General features: G+C 38.2%; 1 protein-coding gene across 11 annotated transcripts in view; it reads right to left on the bottom strand.

Moving 5' to 3' along the window:
* Window positions 1-15,109, bottom strand: part of rapgef6 (Rap guanine nucleotide exchange factor (GEF) 6) — a 189,308-nt gene that overhangs the window by 22,429 nt on the left and 151,770 nt on the right. For 6 of the 11 annotated variants that reach the window (XM_036134009.1, XM_036134016.1, XM_036134012.1 and 3 more), the window contains 4 exons: window positions 12,369-12,380; window positions 8,386-8,543; window positions 3,963-3,977; window positions 454-694 (listed from right to left, as the gene is read on the bottom strand). In XM_036134009.1, the coding sequence (XP_035989902.1) occupies window positions 454-694; window positions 3,963-3,977; window positions 8,386-8,543; window positions 12,369-12,380 (426 nt within the window). The remainder of the gene's footprint in view (window positions 1-453; window positions 695-3,962; window positions 3,978-8,385; window positions 8,544-12,368; window positions 12,381-15,109) is intronic. The other 5 variants (XM_021324971.2, XM_036134014.1, XM_036134013.1 and 2 more) reach the window with 3 other exon arrangements.

Genomic DNA, 15,109 nt, shown 5'->3' with positions numbered 1-15,109 from the left:
CGTGCGAAGTCTAGAGCCTCTGTGACGAGACTCCTAAATCTAAGGTTACGCAGGGCTGCTCAAACTTCTATTTGAACCGATCCAAAAAATTATTTAGCTGGGAAGAATCTCTCAACTGCTTGTGATCTAGGTTTTATGTAATATACATGATTTTGGTTATTCATCATGGCAGCTTCAAAAGGGCACAGAGACTGCAGTCTGTTATCTGAAATCCTGAGCTCTACTCCCAGCTCCTTTCCCAATGAGGACGGAGGTGGTAAATTATTTTCTTAAACCCATGTGCCTCCTTGTCCGTTAAATCTGGACTATTCCTGGTTTATCAAGACGTCTCCTTTGCTGCCTTGAGTAATAAAACCACAACCATACCCAGGCCTGCTTGGAGAAATAAACCAGTAATCCATGTGACAATGAAATATGATATCCAACAACAGCTTAAAATGACTGTTTGCTCACCTGCCGTTCAGCTGAATCCGATCAGCCAGCTTGGAGAGCTGGTCGGGCAGCCGCCGCTGCTTGATGACTCCCTCTGGGCTGACGGACACCTCGCAGAGGGAGTAGGTTTCAGGCGCTGCCAGGAGGCCAAACTCGTTGACGGTGTGGGTGACGACGTCCTTGGCTGTAGTGTCCTTGCTGATGATGATGTAGCAGCTCTGCTGGTCCGCCTTGAACACCCGGATAACCTGGTCTGGGATGTCTTGAGAGTAAAAGAGAGACGGCAGAAAGGGAGCCATTAGACGTGAAAATGTCAGTAATACAATTAGTGAATGAAGCCTTAACATTAATATTAAGAATTAAAAATTACAATTTTTAATCAAAGTGATAATGTCCCTGAAAAAGGGTCTCAAACAGAACTACTGTGCGATTCAAACCAATAATGCTTGAATGTTAGCAGCTACATTACAGATTTTCGGAAATGGTACAAGGAACCTACACAGCAAATTGTGTTTTAAATAGTGGAAACGATTTTCAGCTTTGGAAGAGTCTATGGTCCATTAGATAGAGCCAACTATAGAGCTGTAAACAGGATATGGACGCCATTGTTAAACCGACAGATGAAGCTGCTGCAGTGTCTGAGTGTTTAGATGAAAAAACCTTTATTACCATCATTAAAGCAGCAGTAGCACCCAAGTACAAGCAAACTGCCAAAGGCAAAACCAATAACAATACGGTTACAGTAAAAACAGATAATCATCTTGTTTAGGGAGCTGTAAAAAGGATAGTTTTGCTGCTATTTTTGGTTTCATCGGTTTCTTTTCTATGAACTGCAATTTCCCTCTGGGATTATTAAAGTATTTGATTCTGATTGCTAAATCTAAACAGATGAAAGCATTTTTACAAGGAGGGTTTTTCTCTTTTTGATTTGTTTGTTGGGTCCCTGTGCTTTAAAGGAGAAATTAGCATCATTTCACTACTAGGTCAAAGCTTTCCCTTCTCATGCGTCACCTTCTATGCGCATATTTTTAAAGGACAAAAATACAGCAAAACAGCGGAACATTTAAAGTGAAGAAGTGAGCAATTCATAACTTTATATTGCTGTTAGCAAAATAATATTTTGATCTGCTGAGGTGCTCTTTGCCATGCTGGTCTAATGCCACACTGCTCTGCTGGTGGCATTTTAAGGCAGGCAGGGGCTAAGCCCTGAGTGGCAGCTGTTCACATGCACGTGCGTTTGTACACACAGGGTCCGGCCCGGCTATGTAGCCAAGAGACTGGAGAACAACAGGAGAGAGCTGCGGTGTGACATCATACCAAAGACCATCTGAAATATTACCTTCAGTTCATCACAGCATTATGTTTTAGTTCTTTATATCCAAAATATTGAAATTCAGGTTATTGCTTCTTTAAATTGTGTCTACTTTTGTGGCACTGAACATAATTTTAACACTCCCCCCAGACTTTTGCATATCTGTCTTACATTTTAATGATGTAGGTGTACTTCATACTGCAGCAAACAATTTAATCTCTTGCTACACCATTCATAAACATCACAACTCTGAAGCACCACACTAACTCCTCATAGGTTCCACTATAGTGTAATTTATGCAAAGGCTACTAAATTGTTGTAGTAATGACCCCATATTAACCCCATTATATCATTCATGCTAAGCTATGCAGATGCTCTGTTTGCACCAATGAAGATTCATTCAATTCGGCAGGCCAAAAGCTTTAAGTGGCTGATTAAGGAGTTGGGCTTAATTTCTGACTGATTCAGCAAATAATTATTTTGACTGCAGTGGGTGTCCATAAACTGTATATAAAGTAACCATCCTCCATCCCTATATGTCCATGGGATCCTAATAGGACCAAAAACAACAAAAACACAGTGTGACGGCAGCATGAATTATTTTTTCTCCAACTTAAAAGGACAGTTGGTCTTATTTATTCCCAGAGATGGCTAATTTATGTTTTCTTTGTGTAGTTGCAGTATTGAAAAGCAATTAATCAGCTTTAACCTTCAGTTCATTTTCATGAGGAAAATGAGACATATTGATATTTTGGCATTGGCCCCTTTTCTTGCAGATAAACGACCACTTTGGAGACCATAGGCTCATTTCTATCCACCACATAACATTTACTGTATGTGACAGACAAATGGCACTAAGCATTTTGCTATCATTGGAGACTGTATACTGCAGCTCTCGCTCTCCCTTCATGGCTGATGCAGTAAGCTGTATGTGCTCACAGCCAGCAGAAAACCGAGTGCAGGTTGTGTGGAAGCTAGATGCTTTGTGTCTCATTAGCTGTGATGACTTGTGATTAAAGTGTGAAAAGCTCTCGGATAAAAATCAGCCTATTATATCCTGTGAAAGGGAGGAGGGCTAATTACATTTAATCCACTGTTACAAACCTGACCTAAATGCAGGAGTACAGTTGTTGCTCTCTCATCCAATGAATAAACAGATTTACTTGAGTATCATTCAATTTCGTCTACAGGATTTCCTACACAATGGGATTCATTTGGCATTAATGGTAGACAATATGCATGTCATACTAGATCAAGTGTCCTCCTCACTCCTTGCTATCATTTTACTCTGCCTTTCAAAGCCTTTTCCAGTCATCCCATATTAAAAAGTTAGATATGTAATCTAATACAGAAAGGCTTGAAGCACAGAGAGGAGCTAGGATTCAACACAAGTTTTTTTTTTATAGCAATGGTATTTTAAAATAACGTGATTTATTCAGATTTATTTTATTTATTTTTTTATTCAAATGTTTTTAATCATTTTTTGTGTGCAATGCACTGGTAACCCTAGCAGTGGTTTGAACCAACAGCATTATGCTACCACCCTGCTCTGAGGTGCCTCTGAGAGCAACTGGTGCCGTCTCTTTAAATGCCAATGAGGCAGTTCACACCCCGCCCCCCTTCAGGTTGCAGAGCATTCTACTCCACCCAGTTTGGCCATTTTTGTAGTATGCTGTGGGACGGTGTAATAAATCGTGTGGGTTAATACATCCAAACACCAAATATTTTCACTTATCCACTTGTAGCTTCTGCATCCTTGAGCTCAGACTACAAAATAAAAATGGTCGATTCACGAAATTGGTTAGCCATAAGTCCACGACCTTGTTTAGCAGTTCCGCAGCAAATACTGTGACGTTCAAGAAATGTAATAGGGAATAGAGAAAACTGAACGGATTGAAAAATATGAGCCAACCAGAATATAAAGATATCTATGCAGCACCTGGAGAGACTACATTCAACCTTTTTACACTCCTAGAGACTTCAAGTACACAACAAAATGTATTTCAAGGCTAAAAAAACATAATATGTCCCCTTTAATGCTTATCAGCTCTTTATGAAGATGCAAAAAATTATAAAAGTGATACATACAAAACCTTAAAAGGTAATTTATAGATGCAGATATTGAATGTTCAGTTTGTGATAAGTCAGGAATTATATAAGGGGGGGGGGGGGCATCTTGAAAAAGTTCAATAGCAACATTAAAGGTATATATACTTACAGTACAGTCCAATAGCTAGGAGAGCAGTAGGGGAAAAGAGAAATCAAAATAAGTACAAATGTGGCTCGAATCATGACAAACACAGCGAAGGATAGGCTCATGTAGCTACTACTCCTTAATCTGTTAATCTGATGGGGAAAGCAGAGATGCAAGCATATGAGTCAACATGTCGACACTAGATCTGTTTAAAATCACAAAACATGAGAGGAACAAAGAAACAAGAGGTAGAGGAACACAAAGATAAGCGGGGATCTGAGGAAATGACTCCACACAGAGTTAAATGTTTGAGAAGACACAAAAGTGTTCTGCCAAAAGAGAGGCAAGACATGAACGACGGATGGCAACATCGCCCTTTCAGTCACTCTGCAAAGCAAAACAGCTTTGAGATTCATGCTCTACTTCTCAGACGCTGACAGACGTGATGTCTGGAGCAAAGATTTATGAGCAAGATGAGGCGTCATGAGCTGGAGAATCCATCACTGAAACCCAGAGCTTTCTGTTTTGAATATTGACCGTTTTTAAATCAGACTACTTTAGTCTCATTAGGACTTAAAATAATGTTCACAGGGATCCTGCAAGCTTCAGTAGGTTAGATTAAACATGTTTAGGATCTTCAAATGTGTTCAGTGATGGAAATCTAGGCCAGAGACAAATTATGACACAGAACCTCACTTTAGTTTATAGCTTACTTACTTGATAACTGATTTAAATTGATTACCAAACTTTGTCGAGTTAGTTTTTTGAAGCATCGCACAGCTGGTGTCAGATGCAATTATTTAAAATAAAACAAATGTTTTTTTTTCCTTTGATGGGGCTTTATTATTTTAACACGGTACACAACCAGCTTTATAAAAGTAACAAAGACTTTCAACCAACTACTGTCATCGGTCAATTTCAAGACAAAGCTTATTAAATACACAGTTCCCCAAGCCAAAAATAAAAAGGTAAAAAAAACAACACTGAATGAAGGAACTTACAATTTTAAGATGTACATAAAAGTATTTAAAGACCTATCATGGAAATCTGGGATTTAAGACTTTTAAAGCCTGAAGTTGAGTTTATTAAATAATATCTATATATATATATATATATATATCTATATATATATATCTATATCTTTATATATCTATATCTATATATATATATATCTATATCTATATATATATATATATATATCTATATATATATATCTATATCTATATATCTATATCTATATCTATCTATATCTATATATATATATATATATATCTATATATCTATATATATATATATCTATATCTCTATATATATATATATATATATATATATATATATATATATATATATATATATATCTATATATATATATATATATATATATATATATATATATATATATATATATATATATATATATATATATATATAAAATATGTGTATTTCCGTTTTTGGTTTAAATTTATTTCTCTGTGGGAAATGCAAATTACTTGCTGATTTGGTTTAAAAAATGCAGCTGGTGTATAAACTAAGTTTAATCAGCACTAAAATAAAAAGGTGGGATTTTCCAAATGAAAACAATTGCAGGGAAACAAAAAAAGGTGGCAACCAAAAAAAAAAAAAATACTCTGCAGATTAACAAGAAGGCCAAGGGAACAAAAGAAAACTTTGGAATTTTTATGTTAATGTAATTATAGGCAGGGATTTGTAGGGGATGTTTAAATCTGCAGTACAGGGGTTCTCCAGTTCACCGTTAAACCTTAGGAAACATGGAGAGGACTAAAGGAAATTAGATATAATGGTGGGTGATTAAAACTCAACGGTTGGGGTTTTGCAGAGTCGCATAACACCTACAAGCAGGAGTGTGTGTGTCTGTCAGAGCAGATATATGGCATGAGGAATAAATTAAGATTATGTCCTTTCCCCTTTCTCTTCCTTGGTCTGCTCGCTGACACTCTCTACACTGTCTACATACGCATAAATAACCCACGAGTCTGTCCCCCATGTTAGTTTATTTAATTATAGGCTCCGAAACCTTTGTTACCCGAGCAGATTAAAGACATCCTCTAATGCCCCAGAAGGTTAATTCTTGTCAGACAGAAACAATTTGGAAATACCCCTGTGATTTTTTTGCTACAAGCCTCCACAACCTTTCTGTACACGAGTTCTTGGGTTATTTTGATGGTAAACATGAAACTTGTCAGTTCCTGTATTTTATTAAGGAAGCAAAGAACAACAGTGTACAGACACTGAGTTTGTACAGCAAACAGCTGTTTTTATGCTATTTTTTTTGCACAAGAATAGCAGCTCGTTTGCACATCCTTTCTGATCACCGTCCTCCTGAACTTCAGACGGGGTTTCACCGTTCAGGGAGGCCGAGGACTCAGATCAATGAGGGAAAACAGTTTCAGAGGAGAAGTAAGCAGCTGTGACTGTAACGCCTTAAAATGGGGAGTGACAGCAGCAGCAAACCAGCTTAATGAGGCGCGCAAGAAGGGCTGTTGTTGAATGTAACTGCTCAAATCACTGGATTTTTTACTAATACTCTTTTTTTTTGTATTGCATCTTTACCAGCATGTCGCTAAAACATACCACAAATCTGCCAAAGTTGCTCTTTTTAATGTAGCTTATGTAGTTTCTTTCAGTTCCATTATTAATGGGATTCCTGAGAGCAAGTTCTGAGATGAGAAGCCGGCTCTGGGGAGCAGAATTTAGGTCTCGGTTTCTTCTCTTTTCCATTTCTCAGAAACGAACCGAGCTTTCTCATGATGCTCACTTAAGTGAGGGGTTCTCGACAGAGGGATGCGGCACTTCTAAAGCAGACACCCACTAAAGAGAGAACATGTTGATATAATCAGATCTGCAAGCATGGTAGGAAATATTTGACACAAATGCACAGATAATGACAATCTCTCTCTGTCATTTTCTCCTACTACCAGCAGCAGATGAAAATACATTATTTTCATTCGTTTTCTAAAACGTGCAGGTTCAAATATGTGCATAGTAAGTCATAAACGGTCTGGATATTCAGAAACACCTTTCTATTCACTTGATGCAATTTTTGAACTGCATTGTGTCACACAAAAAATAAACATTGTTTTAATTAGCACTGCTTACTAGTTTCCCTTCATGGTTTTTAGATTTGTTTTTTTCCCTCCAAGGGCGAAACTGGATGCATACAAACTTGTTGGAACTGCTATGTACAGCAAAAATATTGCTTTATTTCCCCAGAAAAAGGAAAAATCTAATGCATACCTCTGTGCTTCTAGTATGGGCAGAAAAATAAATGTATAAATCGTTGCCTAGTTTTCAAATATATGCTCAACAGATATGTTGGTGCCCCTAAAGAGAATATTAACCCTTACATGTTTAACGTTAATTAGTATCACAGCTGCCTTCAAGCTTTTCGTCAGACATTCAGCCTTTTAAAAAGCCAGAAAACATTATGATGGGAGATATGCGCCGTTTGGGTACGGTTTATCAGATTGTAGAAAAAAAAGGACGTAGAGGCAAGAGGAAATTGGACATGCAGGATATCAGTGAAACATTTAATATTTTTTTGCATTGTTTTTATGATTTATGCTTTTATCTGAATACTGAGGTGATGGCATCAATTGTGATTAAGCCACATTTTCCTGGCTCTTTTACTTCTTTCCCTTTATCCCAACGCAGTCACTACTCTTTATGACCTTTACTATCTTGGCCACTAAAACAAATATAATTCAAGCGTGGGCATCTGTCCAACAGGCCATATACATTATTGGCACGCAGAATATGCATGCATGGCAGTTGAAATATAATATCCTCAAATACTGCATCCAAGCTGTACTTTAAAAACATATATCAGGATGACAATTGTTATTTGATATATTATGCAGCTCTAAAGGAAATGCAACCCCGTGTTGATCAGACATTATGGATAGACACCATTTAAGCTGAACTCTAAGGTCAAACACGTAACTCTCTGATAGCATCGCACCCATGCATTCAGTCTGATCTATGATGGACTCCAGTGAAGAAAAACCCAGAAGTCTCCACTTCATAGAAAAAACATATAAGCCAGAATTTATTCAGACAAGCACTAAAGTTTCTGTCAGAGTATCCTGGTGAGGCAAACTTGCTTGTCAGAAATCTGAGCATCAGTTGCAGATCATGAGTCAAAACACACAACTAAAAGGCCTGAAGAATGGCTGCTGTACATCCATTTTAACTTCCATATTGTTTCTGTAGAAGAAGCGAGAAAAAGCTCCAGAACAAGTGAAAAAGTGAGTGTAACCAACATGCCAGTAACGTGGCCTCACTCTTGCTGTGTCCAAATTCCACATATATTTATTGCATTATATTTATTGCATTATATTTGTTGCATTAGACAACTATATGCATTACATGAGGGAATGGGTGGGGGAAAAAAACACAAGGTTTTACTGTTTTAACATCTGTTCCTTACCAGCGGGGTTGGAGAAGTCGAGTACGCTGTTTGCCGGCTGCAGGAGGTCGGGGCTGCTTGACGACAGGTTGCCAGGTATGGGCATGATGGCCACGCTGTGTCGACACTGTTTGGTGCCCACGATGCTGTCGTCCTGAGACTGACCCAGGCCGCCATCGCTACAGAGACAAAGCAGAGAAGGTGCAGTGGGATGAGGGGGAAGAAATAAAAGGGAGGTGGTAGAATAACTCTTCGTCCATTGTTATGGGTTTAGAGTTGAAGGAGAAGAATGACAGCTTCACCCTGAGAACATATTGAAATGGATAACACAGAAAAACAAGCTGTTCAATCAAAAATGTCCACCATGGCACAATGACAACACACAGTGTATTCTAACCCCTGTACAGCGTTCACCTAGCAGAGATTGAAGTATGAAGAGAGGTCAAGGAACGGCGACCGCCGAGAAGCATTCATGGATAGAAAACACAAATTCACCAAACACAGACTCACAAGACGGGTGACAGGAAGCTCATTGATGACAATTGCTTATCTTTTCTTTCATGCTTTAATCAGATCTCTATATAATCAGTACCATATTACACCAGGGATAGACTAGCGAAAGCATTTGGGCAGTATTACCAGGATTATAGCACTGTAATGGTCTTAGTTAATTCAGACTGTGCACACACGAGAAATTAATGGCAACTCCCTCCATAACGAAATGAAGTCCACACTCAGATTGGGTTTTAAATCACAACCCTGGGAAGCTACGGTCTTATTGCACCTCCATAAATGTACTTATTTGCAAACCTAAAATTAATATATTGCAACATAAGGAGTAGTGTTATATGGTTTAAGGAGGATTTTTTTACATACTCTATTCCCTTTTCCTTATATTACCGCCTCATTTATGTCTGTTGTAATTTAGGGCTGCCACTAAGACCACCACATTTGAAAAGCAGCTGACCATTTGGTCACTATCAGAGCCAACGGCATAACTACATAAGCCGCTAATAGACTGCTATAACTGTGTTACTCTATAAAGAGTAGAACGGTAACTACAACTAAATCTAGAGTGCCTATGACTAAGAATTCAAATAAAAATAAACATACAGTATGGATAACAATATTATTATAACCAATTTAGATGAAAACAATGACATACTGTTACATATTTGTTACCATTTAAAATCATAATAATACAGCACTGTGGTAATTTTGCTCAGTGTTGTCATATCCTGAGAAACATCAACAAGCGCAGTATTTACTCCATGAATGGAAAAAGAAGACAGAAAAAAAGGGCAGAGGTGACTAAAAATCAAGCTCAAGGAAGAAAAGAAAATTAGTAAATTAAATATTTCTAGCATGATTATAAGCAGAAGAAAGGAAAGCTAAGATGTAAGACAGGAAGAGGTTCAAAAGACAACACTGGAGCATTGTAATCATAAATGGATCTTATCAGTGATACTTTATTAGAATGTTAGAAACATTTGAATTAGGGACTATAATGTACTGATGTACCATTCACTGCAGAGATCGCCAACAGTACCTGGTTTCATGCTTTTAGCTGTTATATTCAGCTGTTTATTTTCAAATGATCAGATTAAAAAGCTCTTTATGTTTCTTTAAGCCTATTTTTGAGATTGTTTTGAGAGAAGCTGATTTAATGTGGCACCTCATCAATAAAGGTTTTAGTAATGAGTTCTGGATTGATTGTTCATAATAAATGTTCCTAAATACTCAGTAGACCCAAAGAGCCGGGCTGAGGAAGTCTAAGAGTGGGTACAAACTTTGTAATTTAAGAAAAGGCTTCGGTTCAGACTAGATCCTGGAGTCCTTCTCAAGCGTTCTTAACAAGATCTGTGCACAAATTTTGTACTTTTTCCCCAAACTTAACGCTAGAGTTAAACCTTTGAATACCACTTCACTAAAAGATTAATTATAGTTGGGTTGAAACTCAACTATATCAGCATTGAAAAGGGGGAAGTTTCTTAAAGATTGATTAGAAAAAAATGGTTAAACAAGTAAAAGGAGAAAAACAAAACATGTGACGACTCAAGGGTCTGGGCCTGAAAACCTGTCATATGAACCTCATACCTAACCTGACAACAGCCAGATGCATGTCTCGCTCCGCCTAGCTCCACTCACATACACATACCTCTCAACTTTTTTTCGACTCAAGACTGTCACTATTTTAGACGGACTTTGCTTTCATGTTACAGTTTGTAATAACACATGCCGACTTATCCATTTAATTCACACGCAACACGGACCGTACAAGTGTTTCACTTTGGATGAGGGAAACTTGTTTGCGCGGCGGCGGTCCTTGCAGCTGTGTTACCTCTACTACTGGACGTGCGGAAACCATTGTACCGCAAATTGGTTCCGCCATGACGCGAGGCGTCCGTACGCGTGCGTTTCAAGAGTGAGATTTTCATTGTAAGATTGAGATTTTCAAAGTAATGCGTGTGAGCGTGTGCAATTGATGAAATGCGTGTGTCACACGGTCAATGCGTGAGAGTTGAGAGCTATGCATACATCTGGGACATCGCTCATTGAAAGTGATTTCCCCAACCAAATTTATGGTCTGGCCAATCAGGACGCAGGGCGGGTGTTTCCTGGATGTGACGTAGCGGAGAAGCGACTGTGATATTCCAACATCATCGAGGAAGCAAGCGTTAACATTGATGCTGCTATTTCTTCTGTGTTGTCCAATCTACCTAATATTGTTTCATTAAAAGAACATCAGAGAACGCCTCTGAAGGCTTTTGTTGGTGGAAACGATGTTTTCGCCCTTCTCCCGACCGGATTTGGCAAGCGGTTAGCCGCTAACGAGCGGTTAGCCGCTAACCGTTAGCGCAAACCATATTAGAATGCCTTTAGTCCTCAACGCGGTCCGCCCGGGATTGACTCCGACCCGCGTGTCTTCCCCCCTCTTCCTGTCAGCTCACTGTCAATAAAACGCGTGCCACTAGAGCCGCAAACACATTAAAAAACGTTTTTTTATTCCCTGCGTCGCTCTCATCAGCGTCACGGGTTAGCTTCGGTGTGAGTGGTTGAAATAGCATGTCGATAAAGATGACAGACAAGTGGCTTATCCAATCATATGCAAGAATTTTTGATAAGCCCCAGCCTTCAATAAAGGCAATTCCTATGGCGGTGTCCCAGATGTATGTGAGTGGAGCTAGGCGGAGCGAGACATGCATCTGGCTGTTGTCAGGTTACCTCATACCCTGTCTATAATAAAATCTAGTATCTTGAAAAACTGTCATACTATATTTCAAATAAGATCATTCTTAATGTACAGCAGATTGCTTAAAGAAAAAGAAAGCAAATAATATCTGGAAACAAAGAGATGGAAATCCCTTAAATTACAAACAACACTGTGCAAAAGTTTTAGGCAAGTGTGAAAAAATGTTATAAACAGAATGCTTTCAGAACTATAAATGATTGTTTACTTTGATCAATTTACAAAATGTAAAGTGAGAGAACAAAAGAAAAATCTAAATAAAATGACCTTTTGCCTTCAAACCAGCATCGATTCTCTAAGATGTTTCGACCAACCTGCCAGCCGAGTTCCTTCAAAAACTGTGCAAGTGAACCTAGAAGAAATGGGTCTGTTTGGAAGGCAAAGGGTGCTCACACCAAATATTGATTTGATTTAGATTTCTCTTTGGTTCATTCACTGAATTATGTTGATTGATCAAAAGAAATGATCAACACTTCCAATTTTATTCAGGTTTACGGCATTTCTTCACACCTGCCTAAAACGTTTGCACAGTACTGTATACATCCAGACTTTTCCAGTCTGCACAGGAACCGTGTAAGCACTTCCAATTTGCAGAAATCAGACCTACAAACGTCTAGTCCTCTGAACATGAGGGTTAGTAGTGCTGATGAATGTTGGAGTCGGTCTTTGATTGCCAGCCTGCTGAGCGCAGCTTTAGCACATGGAGACTGAAACACATTTGGAGGGTGGGGAATTACACAACAAGAGCTCTTACCCAAACAGGCCCCTGAAGCAGCAGAGACGGACAGATAGAAGAGAGACAACATTTAAAACGCATGGAGGAAAAAAAAAACAGAAAAAAGCATTTCTGAAAGAACAAGAAACAGCGCTCTGCTGAGGAGATGCAGCGATGCAACAGCAGCGATGCTCAAAGCCTCCTCTTAAGACACGCACTGAACAGCAGAAACAAGAAATTATTTTTGCCAAACCATGAAAAGGATATAATGGCGCGTTTGCTGTAATACATGCAGAAAGATGCCAGGAGCAGTTTAAAAATGACATAATGAGTCATAAAGCTGAGAGTAATTAAGATTATTGTGTTTTCATTGACCAGAGTGTCGGCTTAATGACACCAAAGACATTACGACGCTTTATTTCTATACACTATCAGATCAACAGAAGCACAAATTGTTCTCTAAGATGACCACAACCTTAAATTAATTAAATCTTGAGACAGGGTGAATTACAGGAGTCGTCGTTGTCACATTCAATCACAAACTGAACTTGGGTTCAAACCTTTTTCATGTTGGAGTCAAAAGTATATTAATATGTTATTCTGGCAGCTTATTAACTTGTTTATTGCCACTGCACCCTTGTCTTGAAGCACTGAGTAGACCAGAGAGAAGCAATAGGGAGGCTGGATTTGCTCACAGGGATTCAAAGACATTAAATAGCTTTTTACAGTAATAAAATATTTTTGTTTTACATGCGAGTTCATATATCTGGTCACCAGAAGTGATAACGACACAGAAACTAAAATTATTCGGTCACATTTGTTGGGGTCATCTACTGTAGGTGAGAAAGGCTCAGATTAAGCCCAATCTGGGCCCAGATCAACCGTGTTTAAGTATTTGTGAGCCATCTACTGGACCAGTAATACATTTTCATTTGCACAAATCTTCTAGACATTGCAATTCTTTAGACTTCCTGTCTCTGCCAAGCCAAGTCAAGCTACTATAAAGCAGTGTGTAAACCCAATAAAAATACCGTGTTAAAGAATAAACTGCAAGAATGTCGTTACGAGGAGAAGAGTTTAGAGGGGAGAGGAAGGTTTTTAAATATGATTTTTTCATTTTATGGAGAGTTTGTGTTATCTGTCCAGAGACGGTGAAAAATATGTAGCTCTGCAAATTAAAATGTCACCACAAAACTAAACAAATGAATTGAGGATTAATTTCCACCTAAGTCTAAACTTAATGCACACAAAATGAGGACTTAAACGGACTCCACTTGAAAGATACGCCAGCGTAACAACGAGAACTGGCCTTTAATGTGTCCCATTTTAAGTCAATTTAATAATAAATGAATTCATTAGGCGTTAAAGAGTGCAAAATTCTAGTGCTTTTCTAAAAAGCTGACTCTTTATATTTAAATGCATACTTTAAACGCCTCTTATTTTATTTATGGTTCATATACACATCCAGACATCAGCACTAACTCAAGATGGCAGCACTTCCTGGATCCTTCCTGGCCCCAATAACCTCTTCTACTCCTATTATCTTATCCTGTCCCTTTGATCAGCCCATAAAGTCCTTTGTGCGTGGGCTCCGTTTGAACAAAAGGGAGAGGAAAATCCCTGTTTGGCTGATAAATAGGAGGCAGCTGAGAACCTTTGAAAAATAGTCATCTGGTGGTTTCTTATGAGACGGGGAACGTCGCGGTTTCATGCATTATTTTAGTGCATTCAATCAACACTGAGCTTCAAACTGAGATAGTAGGGGAAAAAAAAAAAAAAAAAAGAGAGACAACATACATGACTGTGTGTGCAAGGAGTGTGTCTGGGCGTTTTGAATGAGCTGTATTGAATGAGTTAGCTGTGTAATTAACAGGCCGAGAACAGTGTCTGCTGTCTTTCCGCAGCGCTGACGTTAAACGAGGCGTGGAGAGAAAATGAAATGATGAAATCAAATCAAATGTGGATCACCACGTTACGGGTGGAAAATCGAATACGAGCCTCATCTGCACAATCGCTCCAGCTGCAGCCAAACACAGCGGCTTGTCAGGGGACGACGCTAATGACTATATGCCGATGATCATGCCGTTTACTTTGCTACGATTTCAGATAGAACTGTCTTTATTACATCAGCTGTTAAAAAGCTACATTATAAAACATTCCTAACAGTAAGACTTATGCAAACATGGTATGGTAGACCAGCACTACCTCACCAATGCATATAGTTATAGTATAATTCCTCATATAATTATTTATTTTATTTTTTTTACATATGCCAGCTAAAAAAGCAAAGCATAATCAGGTGAGAAAGTTAAGGACTCCTATTTTTGGCGATGTCGCCAGAGGACCAAGTTTAAATTTCAAGGATGATCAAAAAATATTGCTTCCTGGGGTATATACAATTACCTACACTGCAAAAAGGGAACTAAAAATAAGTAAAAATGTCTTGAAATTAGTGTATTTTTCCTTGATTTGAGCAGGTAGATAAGACTATTTGCCAATAGAATGAGATTTTTGCACTTAAAACAGGAACAATTCATCTCTAAAATAACAATTAGACAACCTGCACTTGAAATAAGACGATAGAGATGAATTGTTCCTGTTTTAAGTGCAAAAATCTCATTCTATTGGCAAATAGTCTTATCTAACTGCTCTAATCAAGGAAAAATACAATGATTTCAAGAAAATTTCACTTAATTTTAGTTCTGTTTTTGCAGTGTAATGTCAAATTATGCTCTTGAATAAACTGATTTTAAATACCAAACTCAATCTTATTTTTTTAT

The sequence above is a fragment of the Fundulus heteroclitus genome, unplaced genomic scaffold, assembly GCF_011125445.2.
Source record: "Fundulus heteroclitus isolate FHET01 unplaced genomic scaffold, MU-UCD_Fhet_4.1 scaffold_72, whole genome shotgun sequence".
NCBI classification, from domain to species: domain Eukaryota; kingdom Metazoa; phylum Chordata; class Actinopteri; order Cyprinodontiformes; family Fundulidae; genus Fundulus; species Fundulus heteroclitus.
Note: the sequence above shows the minus strand (reverse complement) of the source record. Positions and strands in the feature narration are given on the sequence as shown.